We start from the raw sequence: 21,814 nt of genomic DNA, 5'->3' as shown, positions 1-21,814 counted from the left end.
AGCAGTCAAGTGCTTTAGCCACTATGCTACCAGAGCTCCTGCAGAATGGATTACACCTCAATATAAAGCAAACAAAAATCCTCACAAAGGGACCAATAAGCAGCATCATGATAAATGGAGAGAAGATTGATGCTGTCAAAAATTTCATAATTCTTGGTTCTACAATCAACACCAATGGAAGCAGCAGTGAAGATTGATATCAGACATTGTATACCATTGAGCAAATCTGCTGCAAAAGACCTCTTTCAAATGCTGAAAAGCAAAGATATGTCCTTTAAGACTAAGGTGTGCTTGACGCAGGCCATGGTATTTTTAATTGCCTCATATGTATGTGAGAGTTAGACAATGAAAAAGGAAGACCGGAGAAGAGTTGATGCTTTTGAGTTGTGGTGTTGGCAAAGAATGATGAAAATACCATGGACTGCTAAAAGAACTAATGAATCTGTCCTGGAAGAGGTATAGCCAGAATGCTCCTTGGAAGTTAGAATGGCCAGACTTCTTCTCACCTGCTTTGGTCATGTTGTCAAAAGAGAACATTCCCTGGGGAAGAATATCATGTTTGGTGAAGTGGAAGGACAATGAAAAAGGGAAGACCCTCAAAGGAGATGGATTAACACAGTGGCTACAACAATGGACTCAGGTATAACAAAGAACACGGGGTTGGCTCAGGACTGGGCAGTGCTTCGTTCTGATGTGCATGAAGTTGCTATGAGTTGGAAATGACTTGATGGCACCTAACAACAAAGATATTTGAATTGTGCATAATAGATGTGCTATATTTCTATTATATAAACTAATTTTCCACATTGAAAATTATACTTAGTCAATACAGAGTACTTCCCTTTTTCATTGATACAAGATTCCACTGCAATTTACATCATTTTCTCCCTGCTGAAAACCTTCACATCTGTTGGATTACAAAGCACAAAGTTACTGTGTTGCTTAGAAATGCTTAAAGTATGCATCCCTATTGTTTATGGTGAAACTGTTCCTGAAAAGCATAGTAAGTCTATTTTTTTTTTTTTTTTCCAAATTGTCATTGTATATTTAGAAACCTTGTTAACAGTGCTGAGCAGTTCCTAAGGGTGGTTTTCAATATGAGATACAGATTAAATCCTCACACTTTTACAGGTACCTTTCTAACCCTTGGGAGGAAGCCATAATCCTTTGTCCCTTGAGAGTGTTTTTCTAATGATTACTTTATTCATGACTTGCTGATTGCCTTATTATTTATATTATTATTTTAATCGTAGTGCCACCAATGGTATCTTGGTTAATGTCATTTCCTTTAGCATACAGTTTCCTGCACTTTGAACCCATTGCTGACTTCATTATTACTGCACACATACTCTTCTTCTTCATTCAGTTGAAAGCTCTCTTTGGGTGGGAAGTGAGCACATTTAATTAAATTTTATGTTATTTTGAGTATATAACATATATACTCAAACATATATAGCATCTATTATGCTCTCACATAACATAAGATCCATATATGCTTATGAAGTATATCAAATTGACCCTCAAGAGGAGCATTGTTGACGACTATTTTATGCATTAAACTCTGGGTGTTGACCCATCCTCTTTTTCTCTAATTTGAATATGAGAATAGTGTGAGTCCATGTATTTCTTTTAGAAGTTTTCCAAGTACTTTGTTATGGTAAGGGCCCAAAGAATGTATTTTGACTGACCTAAACTTTCAATAACCTAAGTTCAAATATTAATAAATACCAAAAGTAAGAAAACACCAGTTTGTTGTTGTTGTTGTTGAAAACAAAGGAATTATTATTGGTTAGCTGAAGAATCGTACCTTTCATTATTTACTTCCTATTTGGGAGCTCTGATAGCATAGTGCCTAAGGTACTTGACTGCTAATCAGAAGGCTGGTGGTTCAAACCCCCCAGCCACTCCTTGGAAGGAAGATGGGGCAATCTACTTCCGTAGTGATACTGCCTCGGAAACCCAAGGAGGGGTCGCTATGAGTCAGGTCCGACTCAACAGCACATAACAACAACAACAACATATAGAGATAATAAACTTTAAATTAATTATTTAGTAGGGTGAATGATGACATCTTGAAGACAGTAAATGTTTAATCAATATTTCTTAATAATACTGATGATTTATGTCATGAAAAAATAAACACCAGAACCATAGACAAACATTAAGTCCAATGGTCCCTTTTGCTATCCTTTTGAGGTCTATTATTAAAGTGACACTTAAAAAAAAATCTAGATATTGCAAATACACAATGATGCTGTAGAATTCATTGTACATTTTACTTTTTCCTTTTCCAGAAAATAGTTTCTTCTCTTTAATATATATATAAATAATACAAATACAGCCTGTATACTATAAAAAGAACTATATTTTAATTTAAAGAATGCAAGTAGCCATTTTAATTGATTGCTATCATTTACAAAATGCAATAAGCATGAGCCACTGCCAGCCATCAGTTAATGTATGGATCAATCTTGTTTGGTAGAGTTAATTTACTTAGGAAGAAATGAGCAGTGTTGATCAAATTAAAAAGAGGGAAATCATTTTCTTGAAATTTTTAGCAAGTCTAGGATGTCCAATAAATTGTGTTCTGTCACTAAAATTCTTGTACAGAACATGTGAATTATAGAATAATATAAGCACTTTAATGTTGCTTTGATTCACTTTTTTCAAGTTAATCTGTTAAAAAAGAATAATCCAAGCTAATTATCATCTTGTGAGAGTGTGTCACAGCTCTAAACATTAAGGAAAACCTAAGAGTTCAGGTCTTTAATATTATGTACAAAAAATTAATTCTCAGAAATATATATATTTTAAAAACAGTGTTCTTTCCCCTACCAGTAGGGGATGTTCACTTTCCATGTTACTTTTCATTATCAAGCAAAGTATAATGGTAGTAATATCAATCTTCTCTAATCTCATAAACATGCAGCTGAATTAACACTTTTATATGACAATCTAATTAGTAAAAGCCTTTAAAACAGCTTAAATAAAAAGAAATATGGAAGGAATGTGGCATCTCTCTGTAGTTTAGGAGATAAATTTAGGGTGCCATAAATAGACTTAATGGAGAGAATTACTACAAATTATTTAGGTGTAGGACTTAATGGTTTGTATTAAGTATTGTTGTTTCAAGTTATAAACAGAAACCCAATGCTAGCATATTTCTAATTGCTTGAAATATTTTAATACATTTTAACATAGATTGTATGTGGTGCTGTATCAACTGTATAATTAGAGTATATGTGCAAAGAAAATTTGTAATCATTATATTATAAATATTAGTGGAGAATCTGACTACCAGTCAAATTAGAGTCTTATAAACAATTCCATGAGGACCACCAGTAATCAATCCAGACTAGATATCTAAGACATCCAACTAGAATAAAGAAATCAGGTTTTAAAACACACATTAAATTACATGATTAAAAAGAAAAAAAATTCTGTTTTCCTTATTAAATATAGCAATATAAAATTTATAATACGTGTTAAAACTAATAATATATAATGATTAATATACAATTTATGTATACTTCCTTAATTAAAACATTTAAGATGATCTCCTTTTGTCCTTAAAACAATCACAACAATGACGACCAAATGCAACACAAATGCATTGTGTTTAAGGCTTAGGAATCCTACAATGACCAGCATTATCCTTGTCTCTCAGGATGGCCAGAGATTTAAGGAAATCATTGAATTAGAGTGTGATAATTTAAGCAATGGTTTGTTTCTTCCTATACATTCTGGTGCTAGAATGTCAAACATCAGCATCCACTAACTTAATTTATAATAAACTTGGCAGTGTGGCTCAACCTTTCTGAGGTTAGCCACACTGTTTTTACGTTCACATGAACTCAACATGCACATTTAAAATCTTTAGCCCTAATCAGAATCAATATCTTTGTTTGCTAACCCCAATGGCTTTTCTTTTTAAGACTCTTTCAGCTTCTGTGTTTTTCTAGGAATGACATTCTTTATAAAGAACTTATAATGTCAATGAATTCTGACATTTCACCATGATTGTGATTTTTTTTTTTAATTTCATTTTCTTTGGGTATAAGGTCGATGAAGAAGAAATGGAATCCACAAAACATGTTTTCATGACTCTTACCCATTTCTCATACCTATTTTCAAAAGATATTCCATAATTTTATTTCAGTAAATCTAATTTGATTCTAATATTTCTATAATTCAGAAAAAAGCATTTGAATATCAGCAAAATATTTTTTATTCTAATTAATAATTTAATTGCTATATTTAAAGGAATGTCTCTAGACATATCTAGTTAAAATGCCCACATGCTACTGTAACATTGATAAGTATGCCATTAAAGTTTAAATTCTTTTTTAAATAACTCACATTTTCTTTATCTTTACATTTTTAGAACATAAGTAGTGCATTAACAAAAGTTATATTCTTCTTTTCTTTTTGTAGGTTTTTATCTAAACCTTATCCCTTATTATATTAAGTTTTTAAGTTTTATTTTAGTTTTTCAGGACTTGAGAGATTGATCATTAAATTAGTAGAAGTTAACTTAGTAAATATCTTACTAAAATATAGATATATTACATTTATAGTATTCCTTATATTTAGTGGGAACTCTGGTGGTGAAGTACCTAAGGCATGTGACTGCTAACCAGAAGGCTGGTGGTTCAAAACCACCAGCCACTCCTAAGAAGGAAGGTTGGGCAATCTACTTCTGTAGTGATACCACCTCAGAAACCCAAGTAGGGGTTGCTATGAGTTGAATTGACTTGACTCCAGTGAGTTTTTTGGTTTTTTTTTTTGAAATTTAGTAGACTTGTGATTTTATTAAACAATATCAATTATTTAAAAAATAGTTCCTTACATTTTCAACATATACTTGTGTATTAATTTCCAGATTTGATGTTTTTGTTTTTTTTAAATAAAAGAATACAACCTTTGATTCACATTTCAAATGCACAGGAAAAGACAAGAAATTAACTATTTAAAAAGAAGTTTAGGGATATTTGATAGTGAATTCTTTGCGTTTAATAAAAACATCTGCAAAATGAACATTTATTTTCTCAATTATTTAATGACTTCCTCAAATCAAAAACAAAATTCATTGCCCTTGAGTTGAGTCTGACTCATAGCCCTCTAGTCCTTAGTGATTCATAACAACCACGTACGAAACAGTAGAATTGCCCCACAGGGTTTCCAAGCTGTAAATCTTTATAGAAGCAGACTGCCACATCTTTGTTGGTGGGTTCAAACCACAGACCTTTTAGTTATTAGCCAAGCACTTAACCACTGTACCACCAGGGCTCCTTTTGTTGTTGTTGTTATTGTTGTTGTTGTTGTCTTGTGCCATCTAGCTGACTCGTAGCTACCTCATGCACAACAGAATGAAATACTGTCCAGTCCCGTGCCAGCTTCATGATCCCTACTATACCTGAGCCCATCATTGCAGCCACCATGCCAATCGTGTTGTTGAGGGCCTTCCCCTCTATTCTTGACCCTTCACTTTACCAAGCACAACATGTCTGACAATGTGACCAAAGTAGGTAAGACAAAGTCTGACCATTTTCGCTTCCAAGGAGCATTCCAGCTGCACTTCCTCCAAGACAGATTTGTTAGTTCTTTTAGCAGTCCACAGTACTTTCAGCATTCTTCACCAGCACCACAACTGAAAAGCATCAATCCTTCTTCAGTCTTCCTTATTCATTGACGAGCTCTCACTGACATATGAGGTGATTGAAAATATCCATGGCTTTGGTTAGGTCCATCTTAGTCTTCAAGGAGATATCTTTGCCCTTCAGCATTTAAAAGAGGTCTTTTGCAACAGATTTGCCCAATGCAATACATCTTTTGATGTCTTGACTGCTGCTTCCATTGGCTTTGATTGTAGAACAAAGTAATATGAAGTCTTTACCAACTTCAATCTTTCCTCCATTATCCTTCTGTAGAGATATACTGCCTTGGAAACCCAAGGAGACGTTGCTATCAGTTGAATCAACTCAACGAAAGTGAGTTTGGTTTTTGGTTTATCATGATGCTGGTTATGGTACAGTTGTGAGGATTTTTTTTTTTTTATCTAATGAGATGTAATCCATACTGCAGACTCTAGTCTTCAATCTTCATCAGTAAGTACTTCAAGTCATCCTTACTTTTAGCAAGCAAAGTTGTGTCATCCTTGTATCTCAGGTTGTTAATAAGCCTTCCTCCAATCTTGATACCACGTTCTTCTTCATATAATCCAGTTCATGGATTATTTGCTCAGTATAAATATTGAATATATATGGTAAAAGGGTACAACCCTGAAACACTCCCTTCCTGATTTTAAACCATATAGAATCCCCTGTTCAGTCCTAATGACAGTCTCCTGGTCTACGTACAGTTTCCAGGGCTCCTTAAGTGAGCACATTTTTCCATCTATCAGGCTGCCTGGGTGGAGAATATAACTAAATAAAGGATATTTCTAAATCTTCTTCTCTTTCTACTTGCACTTTGAAGAAGTCATTACTGGTGTAATCTGAAGGCACGTTAAGGTAACTCCTCAGCACCAACTACCTCCTATGCTCAGGTGTCAGAACGCCTGAAATTCCTCTTCTGAGATCACCAAGGGAAGATCTGGGACTGGAAGATCCACAAGTAATGTGCAATGACAGTCCTATTTTAGCTCATCCATATCTCTCTCAGACGGATGAGCCCTGTGAAAGGCCCGGGAGGGGAGGGGCTCTCACTGGAGGAGCTACCTGGGAGACCTTTGATAGCTCTTATAAATAGAAGGGCAAGCAATTTTCCCCTAGGATTTTTGACAACTGCTTTTTCAACTCCTTTTTTTTGAAGACAGTTTATTGATAAATTTTCTGCTCAATTCCTTAACAACATCCTGAGATTTCTGCTTCTAATTTTTCTTTTCTGATCTTCCAGTTCTGAGGTATCTCCAGCTCCATTCATACTTGATCATGCTTCCTAGGCACTGGTCAGACCTCACCTTCCCCTGATGTCTGGTTCCTTTATTTTCCACTGTGTCATCTGACTGTATCCTCTCTGCAATCATTTAGTCTCAGTCTACATTAAGACTTGTCCACCTACCAATAATATTTATAAGTATACATTTAAATTTCACGACAGACCAGTCTTGCCAATTGCTATTCCCTTACTATATTCATATGTTGTGGTCAGGTTTATTAAAGGATTATGGTGAAAAGCTATCTTTTAAAAGAGACCTTTCTACCAAGAGGAAGTTACTTTTAATGTTACTGGAGTTCAGACCAGCTTAAATTTGTTATGGAAGGTGTTTCATTCTCCTTGGACACATGGTTCTCTGAGCTCAACCCTAAAAGTAATGCAATGTCCTTGGACTGGATACAGGTTCTGACAGACCCTCACAACATAAAGTAATTCTTCCACTGCAACATCTTTCCAAATTCATTAAGACATTAAAAGACAATACATTAAGTCACCTGCATCTGAGTCTGGATCAATGTATATGAATTATTCTCCATGAAACGAGTAGGTAAATTTGCATGTGAGATACAGGCAAGAAAGGGAAGGAGAACGCTAACAAAAGTGTAGTAAAGACAGAGAAAGAGAGGAGGACTGAAAATTAACTTCATTGACCTTACTAATTACTAAATATATGTGTGTGTATAGACATATTATTATCAAGTATTCTTTAAAAATGAAAAAAATAAATAAATCACAAACGTCAATCTTTACCTTCAATCTTGGTACACATAAACAGATTGAGCCAAAGCTAGGTTCCTTTTCTAAGTATATTCCATGAGTACATGAGTTGGGAAGGCACTCAAGTTTTCCCTCACAGTGAAGTCCTGACCATCCTGTTAAACAAAATCATAAAGTTGCTGTTCTATTGTGTAATAAAAAGAGAACAATGATCATAATAATAGTAATAATAGCTTAATTTTTTGGCTCTGATTATTTACTATAATTGTGCTAAATGTTTTATATAAATTACATCAGTTTCTCTTCATAAGTTATCTATCAGGTAGCAACTATTACTATCTGTATTTAACAGATAAGAAAATTAAATTCAGAAAAGAAAAATAATGTTCTCTAATATCACACAGCTAAGTGAAAATGAAATCTGGTAAGGTAAAAAGAAAGTTTAGGTTTTTACCCACAGTGACATTCTACATTGCACATGCAAATATCTTTCCACATTTTATCTTGGAATACACACATTGAGCACAATGGAATAAATATACTCATAATTGAAATGAAATAACAATCTTAAATTAGAAGGAAAGCAACCTCTATAGATTTGTAGATATCCATGTTTTTCTTGTAATATTTGTAGTACTTTATAATTAATATTTCTTAGGTTGTAGTTCTATATCATATAACATACTATGTTTATGTTTGCTGACCATTGATTATAAGAATTCTCCTTAAACATTATGATCTAATTTTCCACAGCATAACATTGTTTATGTGTGTGTGTTTCATGTGTTTTGTTTGTATCTTATCAGCATGTCTTCATTTTCATCACCAACCTACTGCCAAAATTGTTAGCTCTCTACAAATTAATATCTCAGCTATGATTTGTCATATGTATGTATATATTTGGGAACATTTTTGTAAATCATTGATTCTATTCCATAAACAACTACTTATAATGGATTTAAACATATTTAAGAGCATGTCAACTGCAACATCGCATTAATAAAAATATACCATTATCTATAGGGACAATAAGTATTTAGAGTCAGTTGTCCCCATTCACTGATTAACAATACCTAGTATTATTGCAGCTTTTTAACCATTCTTTGTTTTTTCTATGTATGATTCAACAGAATTTTATCTAAACTCTGGTTTGAAGAAAGACAGTCTTCTGGTCCCGACCTATCACTGTATTGCTCATTTCTCTTCCCTAATAAATTACAAAAGAAAATTTATGCATTTTGAGAAGCTTAGAAATTATTTAATGTAACATTGAGTTATAAGGAGAAAAAGATGAGCCCCATGAAATTTAAAAGACTCGGCAGAGTATTCATAAACAGGTTATTTTTACCAACTAGTTGTCCATGCTTCTCTCTGCTTTACAATGCTCTTTCATTTGCTGAGCTGATTCTGAAGGGGTATCTACTATGGAGCCTATAAAAGGTGATGATACAGAAAATAATGTTTTTTTGAAGGGCTTATAAAAAGGTACTACTGTCAGTATTCACATGGGAGCTCTGGTAGCGTAGTGGCTAAGGCAGTTGACTGCTAACCAGAAGGCTAGTGGTTCGAACCCACCAGCCCCTCCTCGGAAGAAAGATGAGGCAATCTACTTCCATAGTGATACTGCCTAAGAAACCCAAGGAGGAGTCGCTATGAGTTGGGGCTGACTCGATGGCACATAACAACAATAACATCAGTATTCTCATATTTGATTCTCATGAACTTATTGTTGAGCATAAAAGCATATTAAATACAATATTTGTATTCTGATAGCTATCCTTATACAAATCAAGCACAAACAGTACTTAATAACATTATTTAGATAAGCATATATAATAAAACTCTAAGGATCACCAAGGAAATATTGAAGAGAAAATTTAGAATAGCTTTCACAGGGTAAGAAACACTAAAATACTCAGGAAGGATATAGAGGAGACTAGAATTATTCTATTTCTAGAAATAAATGATGGATATACAAATGTTCATTATATTATTCATTGTTGTTTTCATGTGCCGTCGAGTCGGACCCGACTCATAGGGAGCCCTCCTTGGGTTTCCAAGGCAGTATCACTACAGAAGCAGATTTCCCAACCTTCCTTTGGAGGAGTGGCTGGTGGGTTTAAACAGCCAGTCTTCTGGCTATCAGTGAAGTGCCTTAGGCACTACACTACCAGAGCTCTCAAATTATTCCTTATATAATAAAAATACAACTTATATTCTTTGGATTGAATGAAATGTTTCATAATATATTTTATATAATTAAAACAATAATGTAATTTTCCACTTGCTATAACACTATGAAGAACATTACAAAGCTTTAAATCATAAGATGGAAAACAGTAAACCAATAAATTTGTATGTGTGCCAGAAAGGAAATAGAAATTACTCCAGGCAGTTAAGCAACAAATGGCCTTACTAACAGGAAATTAGTTAAAAACTGTTGAGGAAGGTACTATAGACATAACTCCAAGAACTACAGATATGACTGGGAGAAGATCCCTCAGCCATGATCAAAAAGTTGAAAAACATAAAAGTCATCATTAGGATTATTGAGACCAAGAACCCATTATCCAGGACTTAGGTAGATGCTACCACAGTTGCAGCAGCTATCTCTTCTCAAATCATTGACAGTTGTGGCTGAACCCTGGATTGCAGAGCCTGTTTGCTACTCTTGCTGGTTCTGCATTTTAATACACATGAAGCCAGTGACTAGAGAGTGAAAGCCTGCTGTAGAAAATGCAGTATCGCCATAATCTTCTTTAGCAGATGAAACTACTTAGACAACCAGAAATGGCATCAGCCAGATCTTCCATATGCCATGCATGTTTATATTATGAGGGGAGTCCACCACATATTCACAATCGCATACTCAAGAGAGAATCAAAAGTATGGTTTTAAATTTTCTTGCTTCTATAGTACTGTAACCATAGATGAGAATGGATGATGAGTGCCAATAATATCCGTCATAAATAAATTCATAAGATAAATGTCTTGTGCTGGTGTTGTCAAGGAGATGATTAAAAAAAAAAAATGAGAACATGAGATATAAGGCAGCATAATGGAAATTCAGAGGGTGAGTGAGTGAGATGGGAAACAAACAAACAAAAATCCATCAGTAGAAATAATGCAAAATATATTATTCTTTGGCTCCAATGTAGTTTTTATATCCATTTAATGAAATAACAAGATATTCAGAAAATATTGATTGATAATTTAAAGCAAGAAATCAAAAGTTCTCATTAGTAATTCAGAAAGCATGATCAAATCATTATAGCACTAAATTAATATTACTAGTATATTATTTGTCACATAATAGAAAAAAAATAAATGCCTACGGAATAAATGATGCCAAATGATGTGGATGTAATATATATAAGAAGTCTTTAGATGGCACATGGTAATGAAAATAAGATGAAATGGAAGTAATTTTCCAAACAATGAACAAAGCAAAATCTTGATACTGGCCAGTGTTAATACTAGCATTCTATGTTATAACATAGCAATTTTAATAATATCAATTTCTTAATGAAAACAAGTTACTATTTCAAAGATTTATATACCTTACTTTCTTTTAATTTTCCCTCTCAACTACATATGATTTGCATCTCCCTGAGAAAAAGAAAGTAAAATTAATCCTTAACCTGAAATAATTCTTAGTAGCTAATATATCATCTAGTAATTGGATAGTATAAGTTGAAATCATTTTCTTAGTCTAACTCTAGGATATGTGCAAGTATTGATTTTTACATCTAAATCTTCACCAAAAGATTACAGTATAGATTCTTTTATATTTGATTTCAAGTATTATTTTACTTTTTATGGGTCTTGATTTAAAAGAAAGATCATTTTGTGTCTCTTCTGTCCTAAGTACAATAGTTCCATTCCTGATTTAGTAATTGTGAGCACTGTGGTAGATATTATCTGTGTTATTCTGTTTCCTTGCCCCAAGGACAATGCAGCATTTCTGCTTCAAAATGATAAATGCTGTTTTAACAGCAAATCTGTATCTTCAGTTTATATTATCACCCATATAAACACTATTGCACCCCTTCTGGTTATAAAAATCTCTGGGGAGAATGATGGTCCCAGGAACTGAGAACAAATCTTAGTGCAACATTCACATTGGAATACAGATTGTTCTTCACTTTCAATTTGCTTACAAGAAGATAGCTGTGGTTTCATACACTGGGTGTTAAACATTTCATATCATAGTATAAAAGGAGAAAGTAGGCTAAAACAAAAGTAAATGTGCTGGTGTTTTTGGAAAAATAGGAATATATCTTTGGATATTGCATGCAAATAAGCTCAGCAAATTCCTTAGTTGACTACATATGTACAAAATGAAATTCATGATCAAGACTGTCCTGAATGCTGTTCAAGTTCTACCTTGCACAAGGTCCTCAGGATGAGAGGATAAAATCCCACATGTGCCACTTGCCAAGCCTTGCATCTTGCCTGCCTGGAGGAAGGGGCAGAGATACACGATTCACCTGCTTACAGAAGGGCCTTTACATGAAGGTTTTGTTTATACTGATGGTAGCTCTGTCAGTGACAACAAAACAGTGGCCAGCATCACAATTGGATTGTAGTTTTCAATATGTGCTGAACACTCAGTGAGGACTGAGTTATCTGCTAGGATTTGGTAGCAAAAAAATAAATAATATTTTGAGTGTTTTCTAGTATACTTATATCCAGTTTAAATTACACTTGCATTTTGTTAATATGTTTGGTAGAGGAACTAGGTATTTAATTTTTCAAACTGTGCTCTGTTCAGAATGTTGCAAGAGTCATGCAGTTCTGCTTGTACTAAAAAGAAAAAGGGAAGGGATTTAAAAAAAAGAAGAAGAAGAAGAAAACACAAATATTATGGTACCATGGAGAAGACATCAGGGTTAAAATAGTATTTTTTAGATGAAGATAAAATAGTTCTAATCATTGACAGCATGATGTACGCTTAAAGAAGATTTTCAACTGATGGAAATAGAAAACGTCAATGATCTGCCATGTTCAGTCAATGTAAAGTCAGGAATTGAATTGTGTGCCCAAAATTTGTATTAAAGTCCAGCCCTGGTACTTGTGAATGTACTCTTGTTTGGAAATAAGATCTTTAAAATGTTATTAGTTTAATTACCATGAGGTCATACAAAAATAGAGTGGATCCCAATCTAATTTCATTGGTTTGTGGTAGTTAAGTTGTGTGTCAACTTTGCTGGGCCTGTTTTTGAGTTGCTGGGCAGCTGGATGTAGTTATTCCTCATAAGGAGTCTGTTAAAGAACTCCATGGTGGAATCTACTGGAGCAGCTGAGTAGCTGCTTTGGGGATGTGGTCTGCTTCTAGTACATACGAAGAGCATTGAGAAAGTGTCTGGAGCTTTTTGGCATGCTTGGACCATGCATGCAGCCGAGTCTTCCTTTAGCAGACTGCCATGTTTCCTGCCAATCTTGTGACTGTCTCTAGACTTGACCTAGTGACCTGCCATGTTGTTTGGTAATCTTGAGACTGTGCCACTTTATTTGCTGACCTTGGGTTTGTTAGCCTCAGCAGCTGACAGCTGCCTGAGTTAAGGGAAACCTCTACATATGGGGTGAACATTGACATCAGGCAGATATACTCTTTGGAGCAATCAATCCTGGGAGAACAGAAAGGCAGTGTTTATACAAGGAGATAGCTCTGGGAGTGGGAGTGCATGGGAGGGAATGACACAGGCAAGAGGTAACACAGTGAGGAAGTGGAAAGAGAGCTGTTACATTGTAGGGAATTGTAGTCAGTATCATGAAAAAAATGTGTATGAACTACTACATGGAAAATGAATTTACTCTGTAAACTTTCACCCAAATCCCAATAAAAATAAAAATTATAAAAAGAAGAAGAAGCAGCCTCCAGCTTCAATAGGCCAAGAGCAAGAGGCAGAAATGAAGCCCAAGGTAGAAAGGCTTTCACCCAGCCCCTAGAACTGGCACTTTGAACTCAGACTTCTAGCCTCCTAAACTATAAGTGCAAAAATCTGTTTGTTTAAACCATCTATCCATCAGTGGTATTTCTGTTGGAGTGGCACTAGGTAACCAAAATAGTGTCCTATAAAAGAGAATAGACGCAGAGAGACAAGGAGGGAAGATGCCATATAAAAAGAGATATGCTGCAACTGCAAGCCAAGGACTGCCTGAGACTACCAGAAGACAAGGAGGTATCTTCTCCTAGAGCCTTGGAGAGAAAGATCATAGCCTTGCCAAAACCTTGAATTTAGACTGAATCTTGTCTTAGTTCTCTATGCAGCTGTAACAGAAATACAAGTGGATGACTTTAACAAATAGGAATTTATTGTTTTATAATAGGAGGATTGAAGTCCAAATTCAGAGTGCTAGCTCTAGGGGCCTAGTGAAGGCCCTCTGACCTTGGGCTACAGCTCTGCCTCATATTCCTGGCCCACTGGAGCTGTAGGCTTTTTGTAATTCATGCAGCTGCTGGCTGCTGAGGCTAATGAACCCAAGCAGGCCACTGGTTCAAGTCCAGGAACTGGAGATAAAGACTTGGCCACAGGATCCAAATGAACCAAAAAGCTAGAGACTTGTCTCAAAATTTCTCCTTATATATTGAAAGCTGACCCCTCCCTGAAGGCAACTATGTAGCTGCTCACAGCAGATTCCACCACGGAGGTGATTACAATCTCATCACAGAGAGTAAGTCCATCCAGATGCTCTGCTGCTCAAAATCAGCACCCAGCCAAGTTCACATACAGCCTTACCGCCCACAAGTCTCCAGGATTGTGAGACAATAAATTTCTGTTTTTTATAAGCCATCCAATTTGTGGTACTTCGTTACAGAAACACTAAGAAACTAATAAACTAGTCAATTTACGTTTCCATCTGAAACTATTTAAGATAAAGATCAAGGCACAATTTAGTCTAGAGTTTAAGAAATAATTGTCAACATTATTTAAGGATGTTTTCCTCAAGGGATGAGAAAGAGAATAAAACTGTATAAAACAAATGTATCAGCCACCGTATCTTTTTGTACAGCATTTGGCAAATTGCTATGAACCTCTCTTAAGTGTTTGCTCTTTGAAGTTTCTCAGGAGAAAATCAGGCATATGTGGGTTGAAAACCTTCATGGAGAATTCTGAATGGTGAAAATTGCTAATATACAGCCTACACTTTCCCTCTTTGATGATTCTGGCAAAGGGATTTTCTTTGGGGCACAAAAGAGAATACAAGTGCCAGGCCTGACTCCTCGGATGTGAATCCCTTCTGCACTAATCTCCGATGAGGAGGATAAACAATGGCCTGGGACTCCATTTCCTTATTGATAAAATGGGATAAAAACAGTAGCTTCTTAAAAAAAAAAAATTTATGAAATTGCATTAGTGCACAACAAAACAGCACAGTGTCTATGGAATAGGATTACTGTTACTAAAATTATTATTTCCTAAACACATATATGCCAAAATCCTCCTAGAGTTGGCCTTCAAAATCTAAATGCATAGTACAAGGGGAAGGAAAACTCAACAACAGGTGAATTTGTCAAAGACAAAAGTGGTTAAAAAAGAAATATAACTCTATAAAAATAAATTCATGTTGGGGCAAGGGAAAAGCTTGACTAAAACGAAGCAGCACAAGCGAAATTTGGGGGCATCACTTACATGACAGGCTGTGGCAGTTGTTATACAACTCTATGCATTTATCAAAACACCAGAAGAGTACGTGTTACCATGTTGTGAGGGACTTGGGAAACAAATAAACCAACAATGTCATTAGTGAAAACAGGGAAGATATGATGGGTAATCTCTTGAAGCAAGATTATTACTTAAATTATTGTAAAAAGGACAAATTGGCATGCTGAAAGGCCATAAGAATCATGGCTAGAAATAATTAGCAGGTTCAGGGGCCCAGATATGGAGAGGCATCCACACTATTTTTCAAGATTTTATTTGGTTGGTTAGTTGTTTTTTGTTCCTGTGACTGTGCTGCAAATAATTTAAGCCTTAAGTCAAAATTACTAACAAATTCCATGTAACACCTGACAGCATAAGTGAGTATCTTTGTCCGCCTGCTCCTTCTCACTATGAACCTGAGAACAGCATACAACAGGGAGCTTCATTTGCACACTGGGACTACATCAAAATTTCTCCACATTTTCTAGAGAATGTAGAATAAGTGGAATCTTAACCTGGAATAATAACAATGATAAGGTTTATATTAACATGAAAAATAAAACTAAACTAGCAATAATAAAGTATGTAATAACATCATAAATAAATCTGATTTATTTATGTTTTTTAAATTATTATTCTTAACTATTTTCTAGGATTGGGAGCTCTAGTAGCGTAGTGGCTAAGGCACTTGACTGCTAACCAGAAGGCTGGCGGTTCAAACCCACCAGACACTCCTCGGAAGGAAGGTTGGGCAATCTACTTCCGCAGTGACACTGCCTTGGAAACCCAAGGAGGGGTCGCTATGAGTCGGACTGACTCCACGGCACATTACAACAACAACAGCATGTCAGGCACACCTTAGTCCTCAAGGAGACATCCTTGCTCATCAGCACTTGAAAGAGTTCCTTCGCAGCTGACCCACCCAGTGCTACACGTCTGCCTGGCTATTATTCCATCATGAGGCCAATAACCAGAAGCCAGAACACTGAACTATCCACAAGTTGTCTGAAGTCTTTTGTGAAGTATGTAAATAGATGGGGTCTTTTTGATTGAACAGAAATGTCCACAGGTTTTTGAGATGATATGGATGCTCAAGGAAATTAGGCATTCCACAGCTCTTTCAGGTGGATGCAACTGAATGCTTAAGATGAGCGAGAGAAGACGTAGTAATAAAGCAATAAATCTGAAAAATTAGAGAACTAGAGGCAGGGTGCAACTTGGAAGCAACTTGTTTAGGTCAGTAAAAAGCTAAAGAGAATATGGCTAAAGGCAGAAATGTCTAAAAAGGCTGATTGTTGTTGTTGTTGTTGTTATGTGCCGTCGAGGAGCTCTGGTAGCATAGTGGCTAAGACACTTGCCCGCTAACCAGACGGCTGGCGGTTCAAACCCACCAGCCACTCCTCGGAAGGAAGGTTGGGCAATCCTACTTCCGTAGTGATACTGCCTCGGAAACCCAAGGAGGGGTCGCTATGAGTCGGGACCGACTCGACGGCACATAACAACAACAACAAAAAGGCTGATTAGTAATAACCAATTATTCTTGAACACTATCAGTTTAATCATCTTGACTGGCGCCACACAGACTATTGTTAGAAGTAATAACAATGCCAATATTAATAAAAGTTAACCTTTATAAAGATTGTATCTTTTGCTAGTCCTCACTGATATAGATACAGATCAAGAATCTGAGCTTTACAGAAATTTTTAAAATTCATGTAGTGAAATATAAAAATAGTTCAAATCCTGGGACTTGCTGCTGATGGCTAAGCAGCTGGTATCAGAAAATATCAATTTAATATTTTTAAGAGTAATAATTGCTTAGAACTTGATTGATAGCCAACAATTGATTGGTGGGGTGGATTCTCATAAATATTAATTATATTTAATATAACATATATATAGTGCATTTATATAGTATGTTTGATTAATTTATATCAATATTTACCTTGTTGACATTTGCAAATATATCCATTGATTTGATCTTCACAATTTCCACTGTGTAGGCATGGTGATGAAGAACATTCATTTATATTAACTTCACAAAATTGACCAGAAAATCCAGGAAGAAATCTAAGAAACAAAGGATGCTACTAATTTATATTTTATATTTGCTAAATTAAGAATACACTCTAGTACAAGAGGCAGTTGTTCATTATAGTTCAATTATAAGAAATAATTTAATTGCTGATACTAGCCAGTATTTCTAATAAAAGTGAGACCAATAGATCTAAAAACAGCCACAGACATAAATAAATACATAAGAAACAAAAATGAACTTCATTCACTCAATTCAGGCAAGTACTAAGAATAGTTTAATATGAATATTAAAACCTAATTTCATACTAATGGCTGAGGCATCATATAATTGCAATAACTGTAGGTTTAACCATTTTCTGTCTATTTTAAATATATGAGTCAGTTATATATGTATGTGTGTGTGTATATATGTGTTATTAAAGTGATCTATGCCTGTACTATGGAGATTATTGACTAAAGTTGATTACTATTCCATCAGTAAACTGTTTAAATAATTACATTTTGGTAATCTAATAAAACACCAGAAACATTTCATTATAAATACAATGGTTCCTTAATGCCCCCTTTTATTGCAAAACTGGCCACATCTTGAGATGCCCTGTTATACAGTGGTTAAGTGCTTGGGTGATAACCCAAAGTTTGGCTATTCAAACCCATCAGCCACTCCATGGGAGAAAGATGTGACAGACTGCTTCCATAATGATTTACAACCTTGGGAACCCTATGGCATGGGTCCAATAGGGTCACTATGAGTTGGAATCAATGAGATGACAAAAAGTTTTTTTTTTAATTATAAAATTTAGCAGATAAATTGAAACCAATATACAGGCCAATATAACAAAATACTGGTTCAGATTATTCTTGGTTTAATGATATTATCACCTCTTACCTTGGGATTCATTTTCAAGTAAATGTGTTTTCAGAAAGTCAACAACATGTAGAGCCTGTTTTAGGGCTCAAACTCAAAGGCTTCATCTTCTCATTATTTTTAGGAGAAATTTTATGCAGATCACCTAAATATAAGTTCTCACACCATGGTCCAAGAACTGATGAAGGACCTACAAAGATTAATTAATGTGCTATATGATGCTTACAATGTTCACAAGAGGTGGTTATACTTCACTGAGTGCCTGTAACATGGCAGACTTTACTGAATAATGCCTAAGGCACTTAACTGCTAACTAGAAGGCTGGGGGTTCAAAACCACTAGCCACTCCTCAGAAGAGAGGTTGGGCAATCTACTTCTGTAGTAATACTACCATGGAAACCCAAGGAGGGGTCACTATGAGTCGGGTCCGACTCAGTGGCACATAACAACAACAACAACAATAGTACAAAGACAAGTAATGCATTGTGTTCATCCTCAAAAATTCTCCAGTATGCTAGGCAAAACCAACAAGTAGCAAACACAGTACTGTGTGATAAATACTGTATTTAACACTTGGATGGTACACCTGGTTAATGTGATCTACTGCTAATGTTGGTAGTTCGAATCCATCCAAGGTGCCTCAGAAGAAAGGCCAGCCAATCGAATACTGAAAATTAATCAATGAGGACCTTATGGTTTCTCAACCAGCAATGAGAGTTCTTATTGCTCTGCACATTTGCTAACAATTGACATGGATTATTTTGGGGATTTAAGCATTGTAATAGATGTGTAGCAGTATTTCAATGTTGATTTAAATTTCATTTTCTTCAGTGACAAATGCCATTAAGTATCTTCTAATATGAGTCTATACTATCTGTATATCTTCTCTGGTGAGATGTCTGTTCTGATCTTTTGCCCATTTTTTAATTGTGATTTTTGTTTCTTTATTGATGAGTTTAAGATTTCTTTTTATAATCTGGATACAAACACTTTATCAGATGTGTGATTTGCACATGTTTTCTCCAAGGTTATGGCATGTTTTTATCCTCTTAACAGTGTTTTTCACAGAGAAAAACTTTTTAAAGTTTAATAAATTCTAACTGTGATTATTTTGCTCTCATATATTATGTAATCATCAAACACAAGGTTACATGGATTTTCTCCTATGTTGTCTTCCAGATGTTTTGTAGTTTTGCATTTACATTAGGTCTGTAACCTATCTTGAGTGAACTTTTATGTAAGGTGTAAGGTCTACATCAAGGTACCCTGGTGACTCAGTAGTTAAGTGCTTGGCTGCTAACCTAAGTTTCAGCAGTGCAAACCCAAGAGCTGCTTCTCAGGAGAAAGATGTGCCAGTCAATTTCCATAAAGTTACATCTTTGGAAGCCCTATGGGACAGTTCTACTCTATCCTATAGTCACTATCAGCAGGAATCCACTTGATGGAAACCAGTAAAGTCTATACCTGGTCTTTTTTTTGTTTCTTTTTTCCTGTCATATGGATACCCAATTGTTCCAGAATCACTTTTTTAAGAGGACTATGCTATCTCCACTTAATACTTTTGGCACCTTTTTCCAAAATCAGTTCACTAAATCTGTGTAGGAACTTAGGGATCCTTTATATGTTCTAATGATAAATGTGTCTGCATATGGGGTATTTATGTGTCAAAAATTCACTTGATGTCATCTAACAACAACAGTCATCCTTTCTTGATTGTAAATAACCCTGAAGTTAGATAATATGAGTTCTATAACTTTGTTTTTCTCTTTTGAGAATTTTGTTGATTTCTCTATGGTTTGTCTTTTAATACAAACTTTAGAATCAATTTTACCATGCTCACACACACACACACACACCAAATGTTTTTTTGAGTAGTATTACTTTGAATCTGTATATCAAGTTAAGATTAAAAATAATAATAATAAAACTGACATCTTAACAACATTGAGTCTTCCTGTCCAAGATAATGGACTCTCTCTCTCACCATTTACTTAGATCTTTGATTTCCTTCATCAAAGTTTTGTACTTTCCACATATAAAGCATATATATGTATATATATACACACACACATATATATACATATATGCATACACACACGTATATGTATCAAATGTATACCTAATTGTATATATTTTTTGTATATATTTTTATACCTAAGTGATTCATTTCCTTTAGGGAGAGGTACTATTGAAAATGGTGTTTATTTTGTTGTTACTTTTTAATTTTCAAGATTCCAATGTACATTGCTGGTACATAGGAAATCAATTGACTTTTGGATATTGGCCTTATTTTCTGCAACCTTCTATACTACTTTACTAGATTCAGGAATGTTTTTTGTTTTGTTTTAGGTTTTCTCCTTTGTTTTATTACATTTTGTTTTTAGAAACTTTAAGATTTTCTACAAAGACAGTGATGGCATCTGTGAATAAATATAGATCTTTTTTTTTCCCCCTGTTCAATCTGTATAGATTTTTCTCCTAGTCTTATTATATTAGCTAGTACTTTTGGTATGATGTTAAATTGAAGTGACCAGAGAGAACTTCTTTGACTTGTTTCCAAACTTAGAATGATAGTGTTCAGTAAGTCTACTAGCTTGAAGTTTTTTATATGTAGCCTTTGTTAGGTTAAAGAAATATCCTATTCCTAGTTTTTTTTAATCATGAATATGCATTGAATTTTTTTTCAACGTCTAGTCAGCATCTATTAATATGATCATATGTGTTTTTTCATTTTCATATGTTAATGTGATGATATGAATATATAGTATGGTCATATGATGATATGATATAATAATATAATAGTATGATTTCTACAATTACATATATTTCTTATCATCAGTTAATATAATTGAATTATATTGATTGATTTATGTATGTTAAACCAAGCTTATTTTCCTAGAATGAACCCCCTTGCTTATCTTGCACTTGAACACACTCATCATGTTATTTGCAAAGAGCTTATGATTTTAATTCTAAACTTCTAATCTTGAACTTTTACTCTTTTATTCATGGGATTTTATGTGACATTTACATTCCTAGCTTGAATGGTAGAAAATTTTGCCTTCCTCATAAAATATACAAAAGCTTAATGACCTTTATTCCACAAAAAATATTTTTATGATGAACTGTAATAATCTCTAATATATGAGTGTATAGGGAAGTTGAAATATTTATATGGATTTTATAGACAATTTTGTTCCATACATATTTAATCACTTCTTAATGTTAAAAATTTTAATAGAATGTCTGATAGATTGGCATAATCTACCTAATTACAAACTTGGACCATTATCAAATCAAATTATGAGGTGCATAATAAGGACATTCTGTAGACAACTTGTTAAACAAACAAACAAATAATAATGTCTGGTATCATATAACTGGAGTGAGAAAGAATAAGAGCCATCCAAAAACTGAATTTCTATGTCACACAATCAATTCCATTCCAACCCTCAATCCTCCCTACCCTTTTAAAATGAAAATAAAAATACAACTTAAAAACTAAACTCGAGGCGGGGCAAGATGGCGGACTAGGCAGAAGGATTGCACAGACCCTCTTCAACAAAGAAAAGGGAAACCAATTAACACAGACACAGAAGATAAT

General features: G+C 34.6%; 1 protein-coding gene across 1 annotated transcript in view; it reads right to left on the bottom strand.

Moving 5' to 3' along the window:
• The window catches only part of LOC103210321 (protein eyes shut homolog), a gene marked incomplete at its 3' end in the record, with an annotated part of 1,289,761 nt that overhangs the window by 32,812 nt on the left and 1,235,135 nt on the right, over positions 1 to 21,814 (bottom strand). The window contains 2 exon segments of the mRNA XM_007956242.1: positions 7,690 to 7,811; positions 17,251 to 17,375. Coding sequence (XP_007954433.1) covers positions 7,690 to 7,811; positions 17,251 to 17,375 — 247 coding nt within the window.

This window comes from Orycteropus afer, unplaced genomic scaffold (assembly GCF_000298275.1).
Source record: "Orycteropus afer afer isolate SDZICR_OR568_19922 unplaced genomic scaffold, OryAfe1.0 scaffold00588, whole genome shotgun sequence".
Classification (NCBI taxonomy): domain Eukaryota; kingdom Metazoa; phylum Chordata; class Mammalia; order Tubulidentata; family Orycteropodidae; genus Orycteropus; species Orycteropus afer.
Note: the sequence above shows the minus strand (reverse complement) of the source record. Positions and strands in the feature narration are given on the sequence as shown.